Source organism: Peromyscus leucopus, chromosome 3, assembly GCF_004664715.2.
Source record: "Peromyscus leucopus breed LL Stock chromosome 3, UCI_PerLeu_2.1, whole genome shotgun sequence".
Taxonomy (NCBI): Eukaryota; Metazoa; Chordata; class Mammalia; order Rodentia; family Cricetidae; genus Peromyscus; species Peromyscus leucopus.
Genome location: NC_051065.1, coordinates 49,980,632 through 49,997,836, shown reverse-complemented (window position 1 = coordinate 49,997,836; position 17,205 = coordinate 49,980,632). Strand labels below are relative to the sequence as shown.

The window sequence follows — 17,205 nt, the reverse complement described above, 5'->3', positions numbered from 1 at the left end:
GCAAAAGGGAGGTTCATCCACCACAGTGGCGTCTCCTGCCCTGGAAAGAGCACGTCATCAGTTTGTCTCCCTTAGCCAAGGCTAGACCCTATGAGCAAAGGCCTTTTCTCCTTTTTCTTCCTTCTCTCTAAGCTATTTTCTTCCTCTTCCTCCTGCTCTAGGTTGAACTAGATTAGCGTGACCCTGAATCTAGAGATCAAGGCACCCAAGAAGTACACCATGGGAACGCAGCAGCGATGGGAACGACGCACCCACTAGCCAAGGGCATCAAGTCGCCAGTGGCCACCAGACACTGGGTAAGACAGGAAGGCTCCTCCCTCAGCCTTCTCAGCAAGAGCCCAGCCCGGGTGGCACCTTGATTTTGGACCGCTGGCCTCCTGAAAGAACTGTGTGTGGGAGAAGCAATGTCTATTACTTGAACCTACCCATTTTTGGTCATGTTACAATGTCTCCAGGACAGACCAATCATTCTCGGTAATAAATCCTTCAATAAATGCCAAGTGAGGCCACGAATGGGCAGCTTGGTGCTCATAAAAATTCATTTGATGGAATTACATTTCCTGCTTTGACAAATAAAATAGGGTCATCTTTTCAGTCACCTTCCTATATTATAAAAGACAAACCATGAACGTGAGACCTGTAATACACAGGCCTGCACGTGTGTCTTGAAGGGTCACTTGAGGGTGTAATGCAACCCAGCCTGAGGATTACGAGGAGACAAGACCACCTTGGCACAGATAAGTGTTCACTAACTTTACAATGAAGCTCACCCTAACAAGAACACTGTGCACTCTCCACAAAAGGAACACCTGCAGGCAAGAAACGGCTCAGTGTGGAAAGGTGCTCACTGTAAGCCTGACTTCCTGAGTTTGACTCCCAGAACCTACATGGAGAAAGGAACCCATTTTTATAAGTTGTCCTCTGACCTCCACATGCTATAATACATGTGCTTACACACACACACACACACACACACACACACACACACACACACACACACGTGTACACACAATGTAATTTTTAAAAAATCCTGCTCACAGGCAGGACTGAATCCTGAGAATGGACTCCTTCAGTCAATCATGTGAGCCCATGCCTACACATGCCTGTTTTCACAATTTGTCTTACAAGATCGCTGCCAGAAGGAGCTGCCCGATACAAGACAGAGTCTCAGATCCATCCTTGGCTATGACTGAACAGAAGGGGAAAAGCTGGTCAATCAGAATTTCCCCAGATCCCTGAACACAACCACCCAAGTCCACTACACATAAACACAATCAGCCTCATTCCTTCCTCATTCTCCTCAGGATGCATCCCTGAGGTCCATCACAGAATATTTTCATAAAAAGAAAACGCCTGACAGAAAGAGTTGCTGGAGCCGGTGGCGGCGGCGGCGCACGCCTTTTATCCCAGAACTGGGGAAGTACCAAGACTACACAGGAAACCCTGTCTCAAAAAACCAAAAAACAAACAAACAAACAAAAAGTGGAAGTGGGGAGCCAGGAGGTGGTAGAACGCGCCTTTAATCCCAGCACTCAGGAGGCAGAGGCAGGCGGATCTCTGTAAGTTCGAGGCCAGCCTGGTCTACAGAATGAGTTCCAGGAAAGGCGCAAAGCTACAGAGAAACCCTGTCTCAAAAAAACAAAAAGAAAAAGAAAAAAGAAAGAGTTGCTGGGACAGCGGCAAAAGAAGACTAGAGAACATTTAACTACAGATATTCTGGACAGTCAAAGTGTCTGCTGGCCAAAGGCTTTTAAAACACACAGGCCAGGTGTTGTGGCATATACCTGTAACTCCAGCATTCAGGAGACTGAAGCAGGAGGATTGACATGAGCTCAAAACAAGCCGGGATTATGTAACAGATAGCAGCCCACCTAAGGCTATACAGCAAGACCCGGTCTCAGAGATGAATAAAACCTCATCTCTAAACCCACACACTCAAGATTTAAATTGTGCTAGCCTATCCAGTAGTCATGTGCAACTTTGGGAATCTAAATTCAATAAAAATTAAATAGTGGTCTGGCGCAAAGGCACAGCTGGTAAAGCACTTGCCTCGCACACATGAAAACGTGAGTTCGATTCCCCAGAATTCACTTCAAAATTCACCATGGTATATGCTAGTAATCCAAGGCTGGCTTTCTGGCAAGTCTGCCTACCTAACGGGGAGCACTGGTAAAATCAAGGGCCCTGTCTCAAAGAAGGCAGATGGCATCCCTGAAGCTAACATCTGAAATAGAAATTGTCCTCTGGCTTTTGCACATGGGCACACATACACATGCACCTGTGCACACACCTAAACACACTCGTGTGTGCACAAAATTTAAATAAATTTAAACTCAGTCCCTTGGTGTCACCAGCCATGTTTCAAGAGCTCACCAGCCACCTGTGGCCCATAATGCCAGCACCGGCTAGAGCAATTCTGGGGCATGGGAAGTTACAATGGACAGCCCTGGGACAGAATACGCCATCGTCAGATGGAGCCAGAGGACTTTAACAGCCCGTTTCCATGCTGCTGCTGTTCAAGGGCGTTCTAATCGCAGACATACGTGGTGTCACTGGGGATGATGACAGACCTTTCCGAGGAAATGTACCTGGGATGCCTCAAGCGCTCACAAGGACAAACCAGACTCAGAGCTTTCACAGTCCTTAATCAGTACAACAATTCAGTACGGGCAAACTGGTCGCTCCACTCCGTCGCTGATTAGCCGATTAGCTGGGTTGCAGACTCATCAGGCAAAGGCTGGCCATAAAGGATTCCTTTCATCAGATTAGGGCAGCTACCTGAAGGTAAACCAGGGCTGTGCTCCGTTCTAAGCTGAGCAGCGTGTGACAGGCATGCCGAATTGGCAGTCCCGGCTCACTGAACAGTGCTTTCTAATTGTGCAATCGGCTGCAGTTCCAACCTGAATTGCAAAGCAAACATTCCAGGCAGGGCCCCGGGACAGGACTCGGGAGGAAAGGCCCCCATCAGCTCATGGCCTGAAGCCCTCACTCACAGTGATCAAGTCTTCCAGCCTCACGTTGACACTGGCCAGCATCTCTTTGCGCTCGGCTGCAGGCTCCGGGCAGGGGTAGATGGTGGCGCGAAACCTGTGTTTAACACATTGAAAGGACACACACGAGTTACTACAGAAAGGCTTCCACATTCCCTTTCCCACGAGGCCACCACGGACTGACTGACACGGCTCAAATGGCCAAGGCTTTGCTGAAATGGATTCCTGTGCAGTCGTTAGAAAATGATTCACAACAGCTGGGCACGGTGCCTCATGCCTATTATCCCAGCACTTAGAAGGCTGATGAGGCAGGAGGATTACAAGCTCAAAGCTTCCATAGAGGGAAGTCGAGGCCAGCCTGGGGGTGTACGTCAATGGGAGAGTGCTTTCCTAGCATGAGTTGAGGTCCTCGGCTCAATCCCCAGGAACACCCCCCCACCCCCACCCCACACGTAAAATTAAGGCTGTTCTACAGAAACAGCTGAGCCATGGTGATCTCTCCTCTTCTGTTTATTCTTTTTCAGGGCCTCTAGCACGTCAGGCAGGTGCCCTCCCCCCACGCTCCAGCTCCAGCCCCAGTCTGCCCGCTCAACAAGAGCAGCGAGAGAAGAACGAGCTCTAACCTGAAAAGGTTGTGTCTGCTTTGTGTTACCTTCGTTAGTTCCCCCCTCCCTGTTTGCATTCTCACAACTCTTGACAGTCGGTTGCACTTCCAGCATCATCTTAAAACGGTCTTCGGAAAGTTATTCTACGGCCCTAGCCGTCCAGCACGTCCTTCTGCTCGGCACAGCTCTTTACCCCATCCCGACCCCGATCACCACGACAGAGCATGGCACTCTCTCTCACCCGTCACAGATCTTCTTGATTTTCAGCCTGAGCTGTTCTCCTTGATAAAATATGATGAATATGTTCTTTTTAATTTCTTCTTTCTGGAATATGAGGGGGGAAATTACATTTCTTCCTTCCTTCCTTCCCCAGTGCTGGGGACGGAACGGTGGTGTGAACACTCTCCCACTGAGCAGAACATAAACTATAACAACAGAAGGCCTCGAAGTAACAGCTGCACTGCTTGCTAGGTGATGGAGGCCACAGCTGGGCTTTGAATTCTCACCGCCATAGGGAAGAGCGTGCTCACACCTAAGGAAACACCTCTGAGAGGGGCTAGGATAGGTTCAGAGCAGCAGCAGCCGGCCTGGGCATCAGAAGCAGCCGTAAACATCTGCATGTCACAAATAAGTCTACGTTTGATACTTAACAAAGGGAAAGCCGTGACTAAGTTTTGATTCACACAGCTACTGAGTAGGTGTCCTTAAGAGCACTGCTTAGGCTGGGTGTGGTGGCACACGCCTTTAATCCCAGCACTCTGGGGAACTCAGAGGCAGGTGAATGTCACCAGTTTCAGGCCAGTCGGGACTAAGTGGTGAGACCCTGTCTTAAAGGAACAAGCTGGGCAGTGGTGGCGCACACCTTTAATCCCAGCACTCGGGAGGCAGAGGCAGGTGGATCTCTGTGAGTTCGAGGCCAGCCTGGACTACAGAGTGAGTTCCAGGACAGCCAGGACTCTTTCACAGAGTAAGCCTTGTCTCAAAAAACAAGGAAGGAAGGAAGGAAGGGAGGGAGGGAGGGAGGGAGGGAGGGAGGGAGGGAGGGAGGAGGGAGGAAGGAAGGAAGGAAGGAAGGAAGGAAGGAAGGAAGGAAGGAAGGAAATGATATATATGATCACTCTGGCAGTTGCTCATAGAACAGGTTGGGGATGTTTCAAGATTTCTCGAAACACCTGCTTCACACAATTTCCAAATATCCTCTACCCATGGCAGCTGTCTGGTCCTTTTTGGAATCTTTGAGGTCATCTAGACTCTAGATCCACTAGAATCAGGGATCCATTCTGACTTCTGGCACCTGCTGAGTGACCCTCCATGTCAATGATCATCTTTCTCCAGACATTCCCTTTATAAATACTCTCCCACCAGGATGACTACATGTCAAAACGTGATTGTAAAGGGACAATTCAATGTCACAATTTAAAGTAACCATAGAAACCGGGCATGGTTGGACCATGCCTGCGATCCCAGCACTTGGGCACTGCAGGCAGGAGAGATGAGGGCTTTCCACCCGCCTCTGCCACATGGACAATTTGAGACTTGATCAAAAACAAAAACCACACATACAAATAACAAGACTAAAGGATGCACAGGATTATGGGTAGAAATTCTCTTCTTAGGGGCTGGAGAGATGGCTCAGGGGTTAAGAGCACTGACTGCTCTTCCAGAGGTCCTGAGTTCAGAGGTCAGTGCTCTTAACCCCTGAACCATCTCTCCAGCCCCTACATGGTGGCTCACAACCACCTGTAATGGTGCCCTCTTCTGGCCTGCAGGGACACATGCAGGCAGAACACTGTAAACCTATAAATAAGTAAGAAAAAATTTAATTAAAAAAAAAAAAGAAAGAAATTTTATTATTTTAAACCAAAAAGCAGAAAAGTCATTTCTGTATAAAATTATAACTGCCTATGGTTAGAGAGAAGCAATACAAGAAGATGTTAGAATATACTGGTGTACTTACTGAAGAGTGTGCTTTGTACATTTTAAAATTATTCACAGGAAAGAACACAACACTGTTCCCCACTATCACAAATTATGGGGTCATTGGGGTCAGCACATCCCAGATGTAATGAGTAAGCCTCACCCTGGGAAAACCCTGGGTGATATATATATGTGTGGTTTTTTTTTTTTTAACTTATTTTCTATTTTATTTCAACTATGACTTTTTTCAATCAAATGAAATTTAAGATTAATGGTTTTAGCATCTAATCTGGAAGATTAGAGACTTTTGGCTTCTGGGACACAAAGGACAAGTGGGTTTACACATTAATTGGGAGGGTGGAGGAAAGCAATTCGCTTGTGGGATTAACAGCAACAAACAGTAGTTTTCAGGGAAGAGCCTTCTCACTGGAAGGGCTGTAGGCAGCCAGCATCCATCTATCTTATCAGCATCATCTGGGAGGCTGTAAAAACTGCAGACCCTCAGGCTCCACCCCAGCCCAGCTAGATCCCAGGTGACTCTGCAACCTGTAAGCACATTGAAGCTTGAGAAACAGACTCCAATCAGCTCTGCGGGCACTTGCGATGAAAACAGCGGTGGCCTCTCGTGGTTCTTGTATAGTAAGTTTCTAGAAACAAGATACCCACACACTCTGAAGAGTGAACCAACTATAAGGTGTTAAGAACTGGTCCTTAGGTGGACCCTTCAAATGTATTGTTTAAAAGGTGGGTGGTGGGGTGAAATAAGGAGAAAAGAGAAAGGGGAAAGGAAAGGGAACGAGAGAAGAGAGGAGACATGAGAGGAAACATACTGGCTGGTTGTGAGAGAGAGGTGTCTTTAGTGCTATGGACTCCAGGAAGCCCCCAGATCCCTTTCTGGAGGCCTGGACCACCCACCGTCACGGGATCCTCCAGAAGTGTGTCCATCTCGCTGAACTTCAAGTACACGTTTCCCCGGCAAACTCTCCACAGAAGCCTCTCGAAGGAAGCCATCCTCTCCCTGTGTATCACGCCAGCTGTGAACCTAGATGGTAGGAAAGGACGCCACTGAGGCACAGGGCCTGGAGGGGGGGATGATGGGAGCTGCTCACAACCCACATAGCCCAGCTCCAACCTGCCCCATCTTGTTGGATGGTCTGTTTTCTTCAATACTCTGTGTCCTTAATCACTGTTATTCCATCTATACTATAATAACATTCTATAATGTTATATAATACTCTAATACTATACATACTTATATACTTATAAATATATACATATATAATAGACCAGTCTTATGGTGTTGTAGCCAATGTCAGGAAATGTTCAATGGTCTCTACACATCTTTATTTTTAAAGAGCGGTGTATTAAGAAACACTCACTGGTGTCCAAGAATCTCTGTTTTACAGCACCCTGGTACTTAGGTAACCGCCAGCTTAAACGTCTAACATGGTCTTCAAAATGTAATTTTCAATGGTTTATTACAATTACATTGATCTTTTATTACCTCCAGGTAAAATATTTATATAAATATTGTCTTTTTTCCCCATTTTGAAATTTTTTTTTGTTGTTGTTTTGTTTTGTTTGAGAAAGGATTTCTCTATGTATTTCTGACCTGGAGCTCGCTACATAGACCAAGCTAGCCTGGAACTCATAGAGATCCACCTGCCTCGGCCTCCAAAGTGCTGGGATGAAAGGCGTGTACCACCACAGCCAGCTCCATTTCAAATTTCAATAGGCTCACAAATATCTAGTGAATAAAAAAATTAGGGACCTCTAGCCACATTATTCACAAATGTTTTAAACTTCATCAATCTCACATAAACACTGAATGTAATCCCATTTTGTATTACTACATATTTTAATGAGTATCGCATGTCATATTTCTACCATTTAGGGTTGATTTGCCTGCTCAACTCTGTCATTTTTAATGACATTTGTAAACTTCAAATGTATTTTATCAAACACATGTGGGGGAAAACATACCTACCTCCTAGCTTTGGAACAAAGCTCGGAAAGAGTCACAAACAAATAATGAACCCACATTTGCCCCACATGGGATCCATGTACACAGGTGTACTCTCCAAGCTGAAGCCACGAATATAATCATGAAGAAGGGGCACTCCCTGCTCACCCCACAGCCTTGTAGATTACCCCTGGCTCTATCCCTGTGGGGAAGGAAGGAAGCCTGGTATTCATTCACAGGCAATAGTTCCACACCCAGGAGTTCTTCACTCACTGATTCATCAGTCAGGGAGATTTATCAAATACCAGCATGAAGGACCAGGAACCTACCCACACCCAACTCTTAGGACATGGAGTTATACTCACCCCAACTTCCCAGTCATGAAGGCAGGTATGGCTCTTAACTCCAAGAGACCTGAAGTGTCTTCAACAAAGAAATCATCAGCTAAGTTGGTTTCTGTCTGAAAGACAAAATGCCAGCCCTGTCATTAAACACCGGGCTCCTTAGAAGCACCCAGACCTCAGGCTCTGCTTGTTTCCAAGGAAGCTTTAATCTTCCACAGACATTAACAGAAGTGAACAAGCAAAGAGCTCCTTGTCAGGACAAAACCCCCCAAACCTTCCCACCCCAAGCCTGAGTCAGCTCAAACCCCATCCTCCCTTGTTCGGGCCCCCCTTCTCTTGGGCCATACTTTTGTTTCCTATTGAGACAGGGTCTCACTATATCACCCTGACTGGCCTAGAACTTGGTCTATAGACCAGGCCCACCTCTACCCCCCAGTGCTGGGACTGAGGGCGTGCACCCCCATGCCTGGCCTCGGCACCATCATCTTTTTAAATTCACTTGAACCAGTGTCGCTGCTGGAATACCCCCCCCTTCACTGATGGCCTGTGTGCCCCCCCCCTTCACTGATGGCCTGGCTACAGGCCAAGAAACAAAGTACTTCATTTATAGCCCAGACCAGCCAGTCTTCAAAATAGAAACTTGGGGCTCTGAGGAAAGAACCCTTTATCAACCCCACCCCACCCCAAAAAAATACCTCAAAAAAGTCCTGGGTTTTCTTTAGGAGGTATTTGAGTTCTGTCAGTTCCAAGAAGCTCTTCTTCAGAGCCTGCTGGTTCTGGTTGGCTTCCTGCAGCTCCCCTTCCAGTTTCTCTAGAGTACTCTGTGCCAGGGAGGAAAAATAAGCCGGGTTAAATGTGCTGTGACGTTTATTCTACACATTAACCATAACTGATAACTAGACATCAAAAGAGGCGGTCCCCATGTCAAAATGCAGTTGAAGCTGAGTGCTCCAGTCAGCTATAAATTAAGTATTCCTGTAGAATGTAGCAAAAGCCAGAGGGACACTGTCCAGAGTGTCATCCTCTGACAGGGACAATTCAAAAGCACTCTGAGGGATGGAAGACAGCTCATGAGGAAGCCATTGTGTCTTGTCCACCTTTTGGAACCCCCAAAAGGTAAAATAAAGTAATTTTACACATTAGGAATTCATTCTGCCCCAAACACACTGTAATGATGGTTAAATTGTAAAAAAAAAAAAAAAAAAAAAAAAAGTGTTCTCTCCTCCCCCAACCTCCTCCCACTCCCCAGTTCTACATAGATCTGAAGAGCCAAATGGGGACAAGAGAAAAGAGAAAGGTGAGGGAAAAAGGCAGGAAGGCAGAAGTGATCCAAAAAAAAATTCACAATTTATTTAATATAAAAATTTATTTATATAAAAAATCCCCAATGAGCACAAACATAAAAGAATAAAGCTTGTGATGAAACCTGATGGGAAAAATCACCAGCAAATCAGGACACACACACACACACACACACACACACACAATCACATGTGTTAAATCACCTTCCATAGAACAGTCTGGAAAAACAACTTTTCATTTTTTTTTTAAGAATGTTCAAAGAGGCAAGAGAGGGTGACCTTCACAAATAAGAAAATAATGATTGGTTAAACAACAATTTAACAAAGCAGGTAGGGGACCAGCAAGCTGGCTCGGCAGGTGAAGGCAGTTGCTGCCAAGCCTGACAGCCCAAGTCCCATCCCTAGGCCCCACATAGTGAACGGGAGAACCAGCTCCGACAAGTGGTCCTCTGACTTCTACATGCACATCACAGCATGTGCACACGTGCACACACGCACACTCACTGAGAGGCATAAATAAATGTAGTAATTTAAAATCAGGTAGACATAAAAAGATAACTATTAGAAATCTGGAAAGTGAAAAAAAAATAGCTATTCAAATTCAAAACCCAATAGATGAGATCTAATACATTCTAGGCACAATTTGCAAATTTAATATTGAAATTTAACAGCCAGGCATGGTGTTTTCACACCATGAATTCTAGCACTCAAGAGGTAGAAGTAGCCGGGCGGCGGTGGTGGTGGTGGTGGTGGTGGTGGTGGTGGTGGTGGTGGTGGTGCACGCCTTTAGTCCCAGCACTGGGAGGCAGAGGCAGGCGGATCTCTATGAGTTCGAGGCCAGCCTGGGCTACCAAGTGAGTTCCAGGAAAGGCGCAAAGCTACACAGAGAAACCCTGTCTCAAAAAACAAAAAAAAAAAAAAAAAAAAAAAAAAGAAAGAGGTAGAAGTAGGTGGATCTCTGGGAGTTCAAGGCCAGTCTGGTCTACATAGTGAGTTCCAAGACAGCCAGAGCTGTATAATGGAGAGACCCTGTCAAGGGAGGGAGGGAGGGAGGGAGGGAGGGAGGGAGGGAGGGAGGGAGGGAGGGAAGGAAATTTAACAACTAATGTAAAAACCTGGAAGGTCACTTATCTAAAAAGACCTTTAAAATACAATGGAGAGCCGGGCAGTGGTGGCTCATGCCTTTAATCCCAGCACTCGGGAGACAGAGGTAGGTGGATCTCTGTGAGTTCTAGGTCAACCTGATCTACAGACTGAGTTCCAGGACAACCAAGGCTACACAGAGAAACCCTGTCTTGGGAAAAAAAAATACAACAGAGAGGACTAGAGAGGCAGCTCAGTGGTGAAGAGCATTTACTGCTCTTGCAGGGGACCAGAGCTCAGTTCCAAGCACCCACATGAAGGCTCACAACCATCAGTAACTCCATCCCAAGAGACATGATGCTCTCTTCTGACCTCCACAGGCACCAGATACTCACATGGTGCAGATATATATGCAGGCAAAACAATCACACACATAAAGTAAAAATTTTAATTCAATAGAGAAAGCATATTAGCAAAAACACTGCAACTAGCCGGGCGGTGGTGGCGCACGCCTTTAATCCCAGCACTTAGGAGGCAGAGGCAGGGGGATCTTTGTGAGTTCGAGGCCAGCCTGGTCTACAGAGAGAGATCCAGGAAAAGCGCAAAGCTCCACAGAGAAACCCTGTCTCGAAAAACTAAAAAAAAAAAACAAAACACTGCAACTATAGAAATGAATTGACTTCGGTAGCAACATGGTATCTTAAAAGTTAAGACAAGAAGCGGGCCGTGAGACGGCTCCATGGTCAAGAGCACTGACTCGCTTTTTTTTTTTTTTTTAAATGTGGATGATGGGGACTCAAACTCAGGTCCCTGTGTTTTTGCAGCAAGCACCTTAACAACGGAGCCATCTCCCCAGTCTCCAGTCACGTGATGGGTGGTAACCTAAAGAGTGGAGTCAGGAACCATGACTAGTGAGTCTCTGCCATGCTAGACCTGGAGGTGGAGGCAGGGGGCGCTGCAACTCCAGGTCATCTTCTGTTATGTGGTCAACTTTGAGATCCGCTTAGGAGACTCCAATCCCCCCAAAATAACAAACCATAAATAAATAAAATAAAAGGACTGTCACTCTCAATATGTTTAAATCTATCCAAAAGACACGCTTACCAGAAAGAGATTTAAAAATAAACCATCAGAAAGGCTATCCAGGGGCTGGAGAGATGGCTCACTGGTTAACAACATTTGTTGCTCTTGTGTAGGACCCGGGTTCAGTTCCCAGCACCCACATGGTGACTTACAACCGACTGTAATTCCAGTTCCAAGTGATCCGAAGGCCTCTGTCCTCCATAGGCACCAGGCACACACATGGTGCACATACATACATGCAAACACTCATGCATATAAAATCAATACCCCTTTCTTTAAAAAGAAAGGGTGTCCATAACAATGTTCCCTTGCCCTCCGCCCCCTGAAAACAAATGTATAAAGTCAGACAAAACTAAATATTTTAAATTCGAAGCGGTGAGACTTGGAATTTGCCTGTCTTGGCACAGCTGAAGATTTTACAGAACAGTCAATTAAACCAATCATGTCACACCGAGTCCAGCTGGGTGAACTTTTTTTAAGCTGAAAAGAGCCAGTTCACAAACCTTTTTGTGCCAGGCACATACCTGGAACACATCCCATCCCACCTGTCCTATGGCACTGCATAGGTAAGACTTCACTGCCTGTGAGAAACTGCCGCGCACAAAAGAAATCTTTCTTCAGAATGGGGTGAGCTTGCTCAGAGCTGTGTTGAGAAAGGAAAACAGCTCCCCCGCCATCGGCCTAAGAGGCCCTGAAGTTGGACCCTGAGATTTTCCTAGGGTAGAGTCTTAGCTAGGGCTTCTTTTGCTGTGATGAAACACCAGGACCAAAAGTAACCCAGGGAGGGAAGGGTTCATTTCAGCTTACAGTTCCACGACATAGTTCATCACTGAGGGACTCAAGGCAAGAACTCAAACAGGACTGGAGGCAGGAGCTGATGCAGAGGCCCTGGAAGGGCACTGCTTACTGGCTTGTTCCCATGGCTTGCTCAGTCTGCTTTCTTATAAAACCCAGGACCACCAGCCCAGGGATGGCACCACTCACAATGGGCTGGACCCTCCCACATCCATCACTAATTAAGAAGATGCTCTACAGGCTTGCCTACAGCCCAGTCTTACAGAGGCATTTTCTCAAGTGAGGCTCCCTCCTCTCAGACGACTCTAGCTTGTGTCAAGTCGGCATATATCTGGGGTTACACAAAGTAACCCCAAAAAGGAACTATCACCTACTTGCTCACATGTAAAGGATCCTCAGCTGGGGAGATGGTCAAGTGAGGCTCTTACCTCCAGGACGATCATTTCTCGGGGAAGAGGAGTTTCTGGCTCCTTCTCAGGCATCTGGATTAGAATCTCGTTCTGCATCTCATCTTCCAGAAAACCTGAAGGACAGCACAGGTGATGGTGACTTCCTGGACATGGAAGTGGGGGTCCAGCAGAACAGGTGCCTCCGGCCAGCTGAGCTCTCGGGGTTGCTCTAGCTCCTGCCCCGCAGCTGGGTCCAGCCTCCAACCTCCCATCCCCTCTGCCTTGGGGATCACCTCAGAAAGCATTACGATGCATGGCAGCGTGCTGTGCCAAGCAAGCATGGTAACTGAGTTCCACAAACTAGTTCCCTCTTTTGGTTCACGTTAGGCAGGGAGGGGAAAGGGACTTACGGAGGATGCGCTCCAGTGACTCGCACCTTCGGACTTCATTCACAAACTTCCTCTGGAAGCTGTTCACATTTGCATTTAGCTGAGGAAAGGGGAACCACAGGCGTACGTTAGGGATCCAGCGTCTTCATCACTGCAGTACCTTCTGGAGGAGGGGATTGTTGCTAGGAATGTGTTAGGAATAAATATGGCTGTGCACAAGACATGTGAGTCACAGGCAAGTCGCACCCTCCATTCCCATACTCCTCAGTGGGGTCAGGAGTATGAGGGGACCTTGAGCACTGTACAGTCTGCAGAGTGCCTCCCGATCATCAACGAGAATTCAGCTTTCACTGTGGGGAACGCTCCGTCAGCCTAGCCTAATAAATGTTAGGCCTAGAGAGAGGGGCTCAGTGGTTAAGCGCACTTGCTGTTCTTCCAGTTAGGTTTCCAGCAGCCAAGTCAGGCAGCTCACAGCCACGGGGAGCTCCAGCTGCAGAGGACCCAATGCCTCTGGCCTCATGAGCACCTGCACTCACACACACACACACACACAGACACACAACCTACTCACGATAAAAATGTAAGATCTTTAAAAAACTGTTAGTGAGGACTGGCCTTTGGTCAGGTGCTGTGCTAACTAGCAATGCAAAGAACAAAATCCAGGCCTCCTATGAGGGAGCAGAAGTTTGACTTTCACCTTGGTGAGGAAATAAAAGACTGATTTTCCAAATAGGACTCAGTAAAAGCTTGGCAAAGATATAAATGGCCCATGAGAAGCGACATTCCAGTTAGCCCATCCCTAGAGTGTCTGTACGGTAACCCATGTCAGAAGCAACTGCCGACTCCAGGATGCATTGCCTCTAGTCAGAGAAAATAGACTCTGTGTTATTTTGAAAACTGGTAATTCTGTATTCACTGCCTAGATCCAGCATGTGGAGATGCTATGCAAAAATTGAAACACACAGCCATTAAACTACAGCTTCAAAACATTCCCAGAGAAGGCATGGGAGGAGCAGCTGAGGGTCAGGAGACATCTTAGCCGGAAGGTCAGAGCCATGGAATTCCACCCATCCTAGCTCTGGGCCCCTCTTCCAGCACAATGTTTTGTTGATTACCCAGAAGCATTGTGCAAGGGCTATCTATCTATTGCCACCCCCACCTTCCTCTTATCTCCAAAGAATGCAGCACCTACATCTTTGAACTGAACCAAGCCAAGCTCTCCCAGTTCAGCTACGCAGCAATATGCAGCCTCCACCTGGAGAAACACTTGGGATAAACGCATCTCCTCGCTTCGAAACACAGATGCCATGTTGGCCCAGCCTTAATCTGAAGGAAAAAAGAGAGAGGGAGAGATTGAAGGTAATAAATATATAACAATCTTAGCATGATCCAAGTTAGGATTTAAAAAAATCAGAGCTGGGATATAGCTCAGTGATAAGGGTACGGACATGGCATATATGTTCAGTGAACACAGTCTAGTTCAATCCCCAGTGGCCACGACATCACTCACACATACACAGACACACAGACAAAGACAAGGAAATAAACCAACATCAACAAACCCAAATAACCCCAAGCTGAAACTTGGAAGCACCAATCTGATGCCATGGAAGGAAACAGCGCCCCGTCCCCTCCCTCCAGCCTTACCTGCTAGGTCACAGCTACAACACATGTGCTGTGGGGAAAAAAAAAAAAAAGGTGCAAATGTCCCTCCAGCTGTGTGTACATAATGTATAAGTGAAACATGGATGAGTTTTGCATGTAGACTTGGATCCCACATCCAAGATAGTGTAGTGTGTGTGTGTGTGTGTGTGTGTGTGTGTGTGTGTGTGTGTGTTGTAAATATGGAAATCTAAAAGTTCTGGTGCCAAGCATTTCAGATAAGGCTGGATGATGAGACATCATCCAAAGCTGGTCAGGTGTGAAGCAGAGAAAAGGAGCCATGGCCCTGGCTCACACAGCTGCTTTCCAACCTCGGTGTACACCGTAAGGAGCCTTCCCGATGCTCAGGGACAATGCATTCCAAAGTGTGGTGTGTGATGTTTGTGACTCAACATTCCCCCACCTCCAATCATTCATCACGGCCCAGGAGATTGCTTAGTGGAGAAAGGCGCTTGCCATCCGGCCTGATTTAGTTCAATCCCAGACACCACAAAGTAGAGGGAGAGAGCCGGGGGCTGTAGCACTTTAATTCCAGCACTAGGGAGACAGAGGCAGGTGGATCTCTGAGTTCAAGGCTAGCCTGGTCTACAGAGCCAGGGCTACATAGAGAAACCTTATCTTGAAAGACAAAAACCGCCACCAACAATAAAAGGCATACATACATACATACATACATACATATGTACATACATACATACATACATACATACATAGAGAGAAAGAGAGAGAACAGACTTGCAAAGGGGTTCAATGAGCCCCAAAGTTTTCACTAAATAACACATCAGACCCAGGAAGGTCCCCACAACACACATGAGTGCACACACACACACACACACACACACACACACACGCAGAAACTGCCCTTCCTGTCAACTTTCTGTCTCATTGCCCGTCACTGCTACCTCATCTTACCACATAACCCAAGCCACGAAACTCCTCTGGTTTGTAGGTCCAGGACTCCAGCCCTAAGGTCCTCAGCCTCCTTTTCTCTGTGTCTGGCACACAGTCCTCTATTCTTGTTTCCATGTGACCCCCCCCCCCCCCAGGGCTGGGGCCGCAGATCCCTTCCTGACTTCACTGAACAGCTCTAGACTCAACTCCAGATCCTGGGGGATCAGGATCCCTCTCCTCCATGGCTTGCTAACCCTTGACCCTTCCCCCGGTTCCATCCACGAGAGACCCCCCCCCCCACTCTCTTCCTCCTGGACTCCATGTCCAGGCCTCCCAGGCTGACACCTTTGGGCCTGGAGAATCTAGAGGGTTATACCTGTTCTAAACACGGCCCCCTCACACACAATCTGTGTCCCTAGACCACCACCAAGACACCTTCTTTTCTGATTGTGAGGGGGAGGGGAGGGCACTTTCCCAGGTTAAGAAAAAAGGCCAAGATGCTGAGTCCATGTGAGTGCGGGCAGGGGATGGGGGCCTGTCCACGACAAACTGGTTTCCCACAGGAGTCCCCAAAGGGTCCCCATTGCTTTCCTCCATCATTCCCCTTCAAATCAACCTAGAAAAGCAGCTGTCCTCTAGCACAGATTTCACATCCTAACACTTGGCAGAACCACAACCTGCCAGCCCCTGGGCCTGTCACCCCAGCAGGATAAAGTCTAAAGCCCGTGAGCAGGCTGAGAGAAGGCCTCCCATGTGGCCTCTGTCTTCTCCACTTCATCTGTCTTCACTCCCCTCTCACACACATGTACTTACCTTCTCCGTGATCCTGCACCTACCCCAGGGCCTTTGCTCATGCTCCCCAGCTGAGTCTGGGATCTCAATCTTTCCTCTGCACCATCCATCCAACACCCCCATCATCCCTCCATTCTTCCAGCAAACCTTCCTGACTATCCTGCCTCCCGTCTGCTGCCAGATTATCAGTCAGTGACTTGCTTAACAAGTGCCCCGTATCTCCACGAGCCAGCAAAGTCCTGAGGCTGGGACTATCCCATCAGTTTAGCATAGAGCGAGCTCAACATTAATCACAAAGTAATTGTCAAAAAATGATGTCCCGACTTACTTCTTTTCCTTACCCTGTGCCCCAGAAATCCACCAACTGGAGCTACACTTTGCCTTTGGGCACCAAAATGAATCAAAGTTTTTTTGGTTTTCACTCTTCTGTCTGATAACCAAGGCAACGTGTCCACAGAACCGTAAGACATTAGCTTCACGCAGACCAAAAAGCGCAATGCAAAGACCTGTCTCACCTGAGTTTCTTTGGAGCTGATTCTGAGTGGGGACCCACTGCCCAATTCCTGGAGCAGGCAGTGCCCAGCGGCAGCCGAGGCAGCGGCAGCAGCAGCAGCCACAGTCAGTTGTGGCTTTCAAGTGGCCCGGGTGGCAGGGAGGCTGCCTAGCCTCTCCCCCTCCACACTGTCCCAGCTCCCTCTCCAGAGGCCACTCTGTTGTATCAACACATCCTGCCGTAGGTGAGCTCAAACCTGCCACACCGGCCAGCCCTGCTCCACCCGGGCCCCACCTGGGCCCCGCCCTCAGCGACAACCCTGAGTCCCCACTGCCAAGCAAAGAACGGAGTTCTCTAGGGGGGTAACTTGCCTCTCAGGGAACTGAGGTTGGGGACAAGGGCTCCCGGGGGCCTTAGAAAGGCCAGGAAGACAGCAGGCTAGTTCAGCTCCTACACGAATCAAAACACTCCTTCAGTCTCAAGAATGAGGCTGGGGTGTGGCTTACTG

At 47.7% G+C, this 17,205-nt stretch overlaps 1 protein-coding gene across 3 annotated transcripts in view; it reads right to left on the bottom strand.

Moving 5' to 3' along the window:
- Atp6v0a4 (ATPase H+ transporting V0 subunit a4) overlaps nt 1–17,205 on the bottom strand; it is an 87,524-nt gene that overhangs the window by 32,201 nt on the left and 38,118 nt on the right. Inside the window, exons 1-9 of one of the 3 annotated variants that reach the window (XM_037203645.1) lie at nt 16,720–16,910; nt 14,052–14,185; nt 12,881–12,959; nt 12,510–12,604; nt 8,515–8,640; nt 7,841–7,935; nt 6,428–6,554; nt 3,837–3,919; nt 2,994–3,087 (exon numbers count right to left, since the gene is read on the bottom strand). In XM_037203645.1, coding sequence (XP_037059540.1) covers nt 2,994–3,087; nt 3,837–3,919; nt 6,428–6,554; nt 7,841–7,935; nt 8,515–8,640; nt 12,510–12,604; nt 12,881–12,959; nt 14,052–14,168 — 816 coding nt within the window. In that variant the 5' untranslated portion in view covers nt 14,169–14,185; nt 16,720–16,910. Of the gene's footprint in view, nt 1–2,993; nt 3,088–3,836; nt 3,920–6,427; nt 6,555–7,840; nt 7,936–8,514; nt 8,641–12,509; nt 12,605–12,880; nt 12,960–14,051; nt 14,186–16,719; nt 16,911–17,205 lie in introns of those variants that run through there. The other 2 variants (XM_037203644.1, XM_037203646.1) reach the window with 2 other exon arrangements.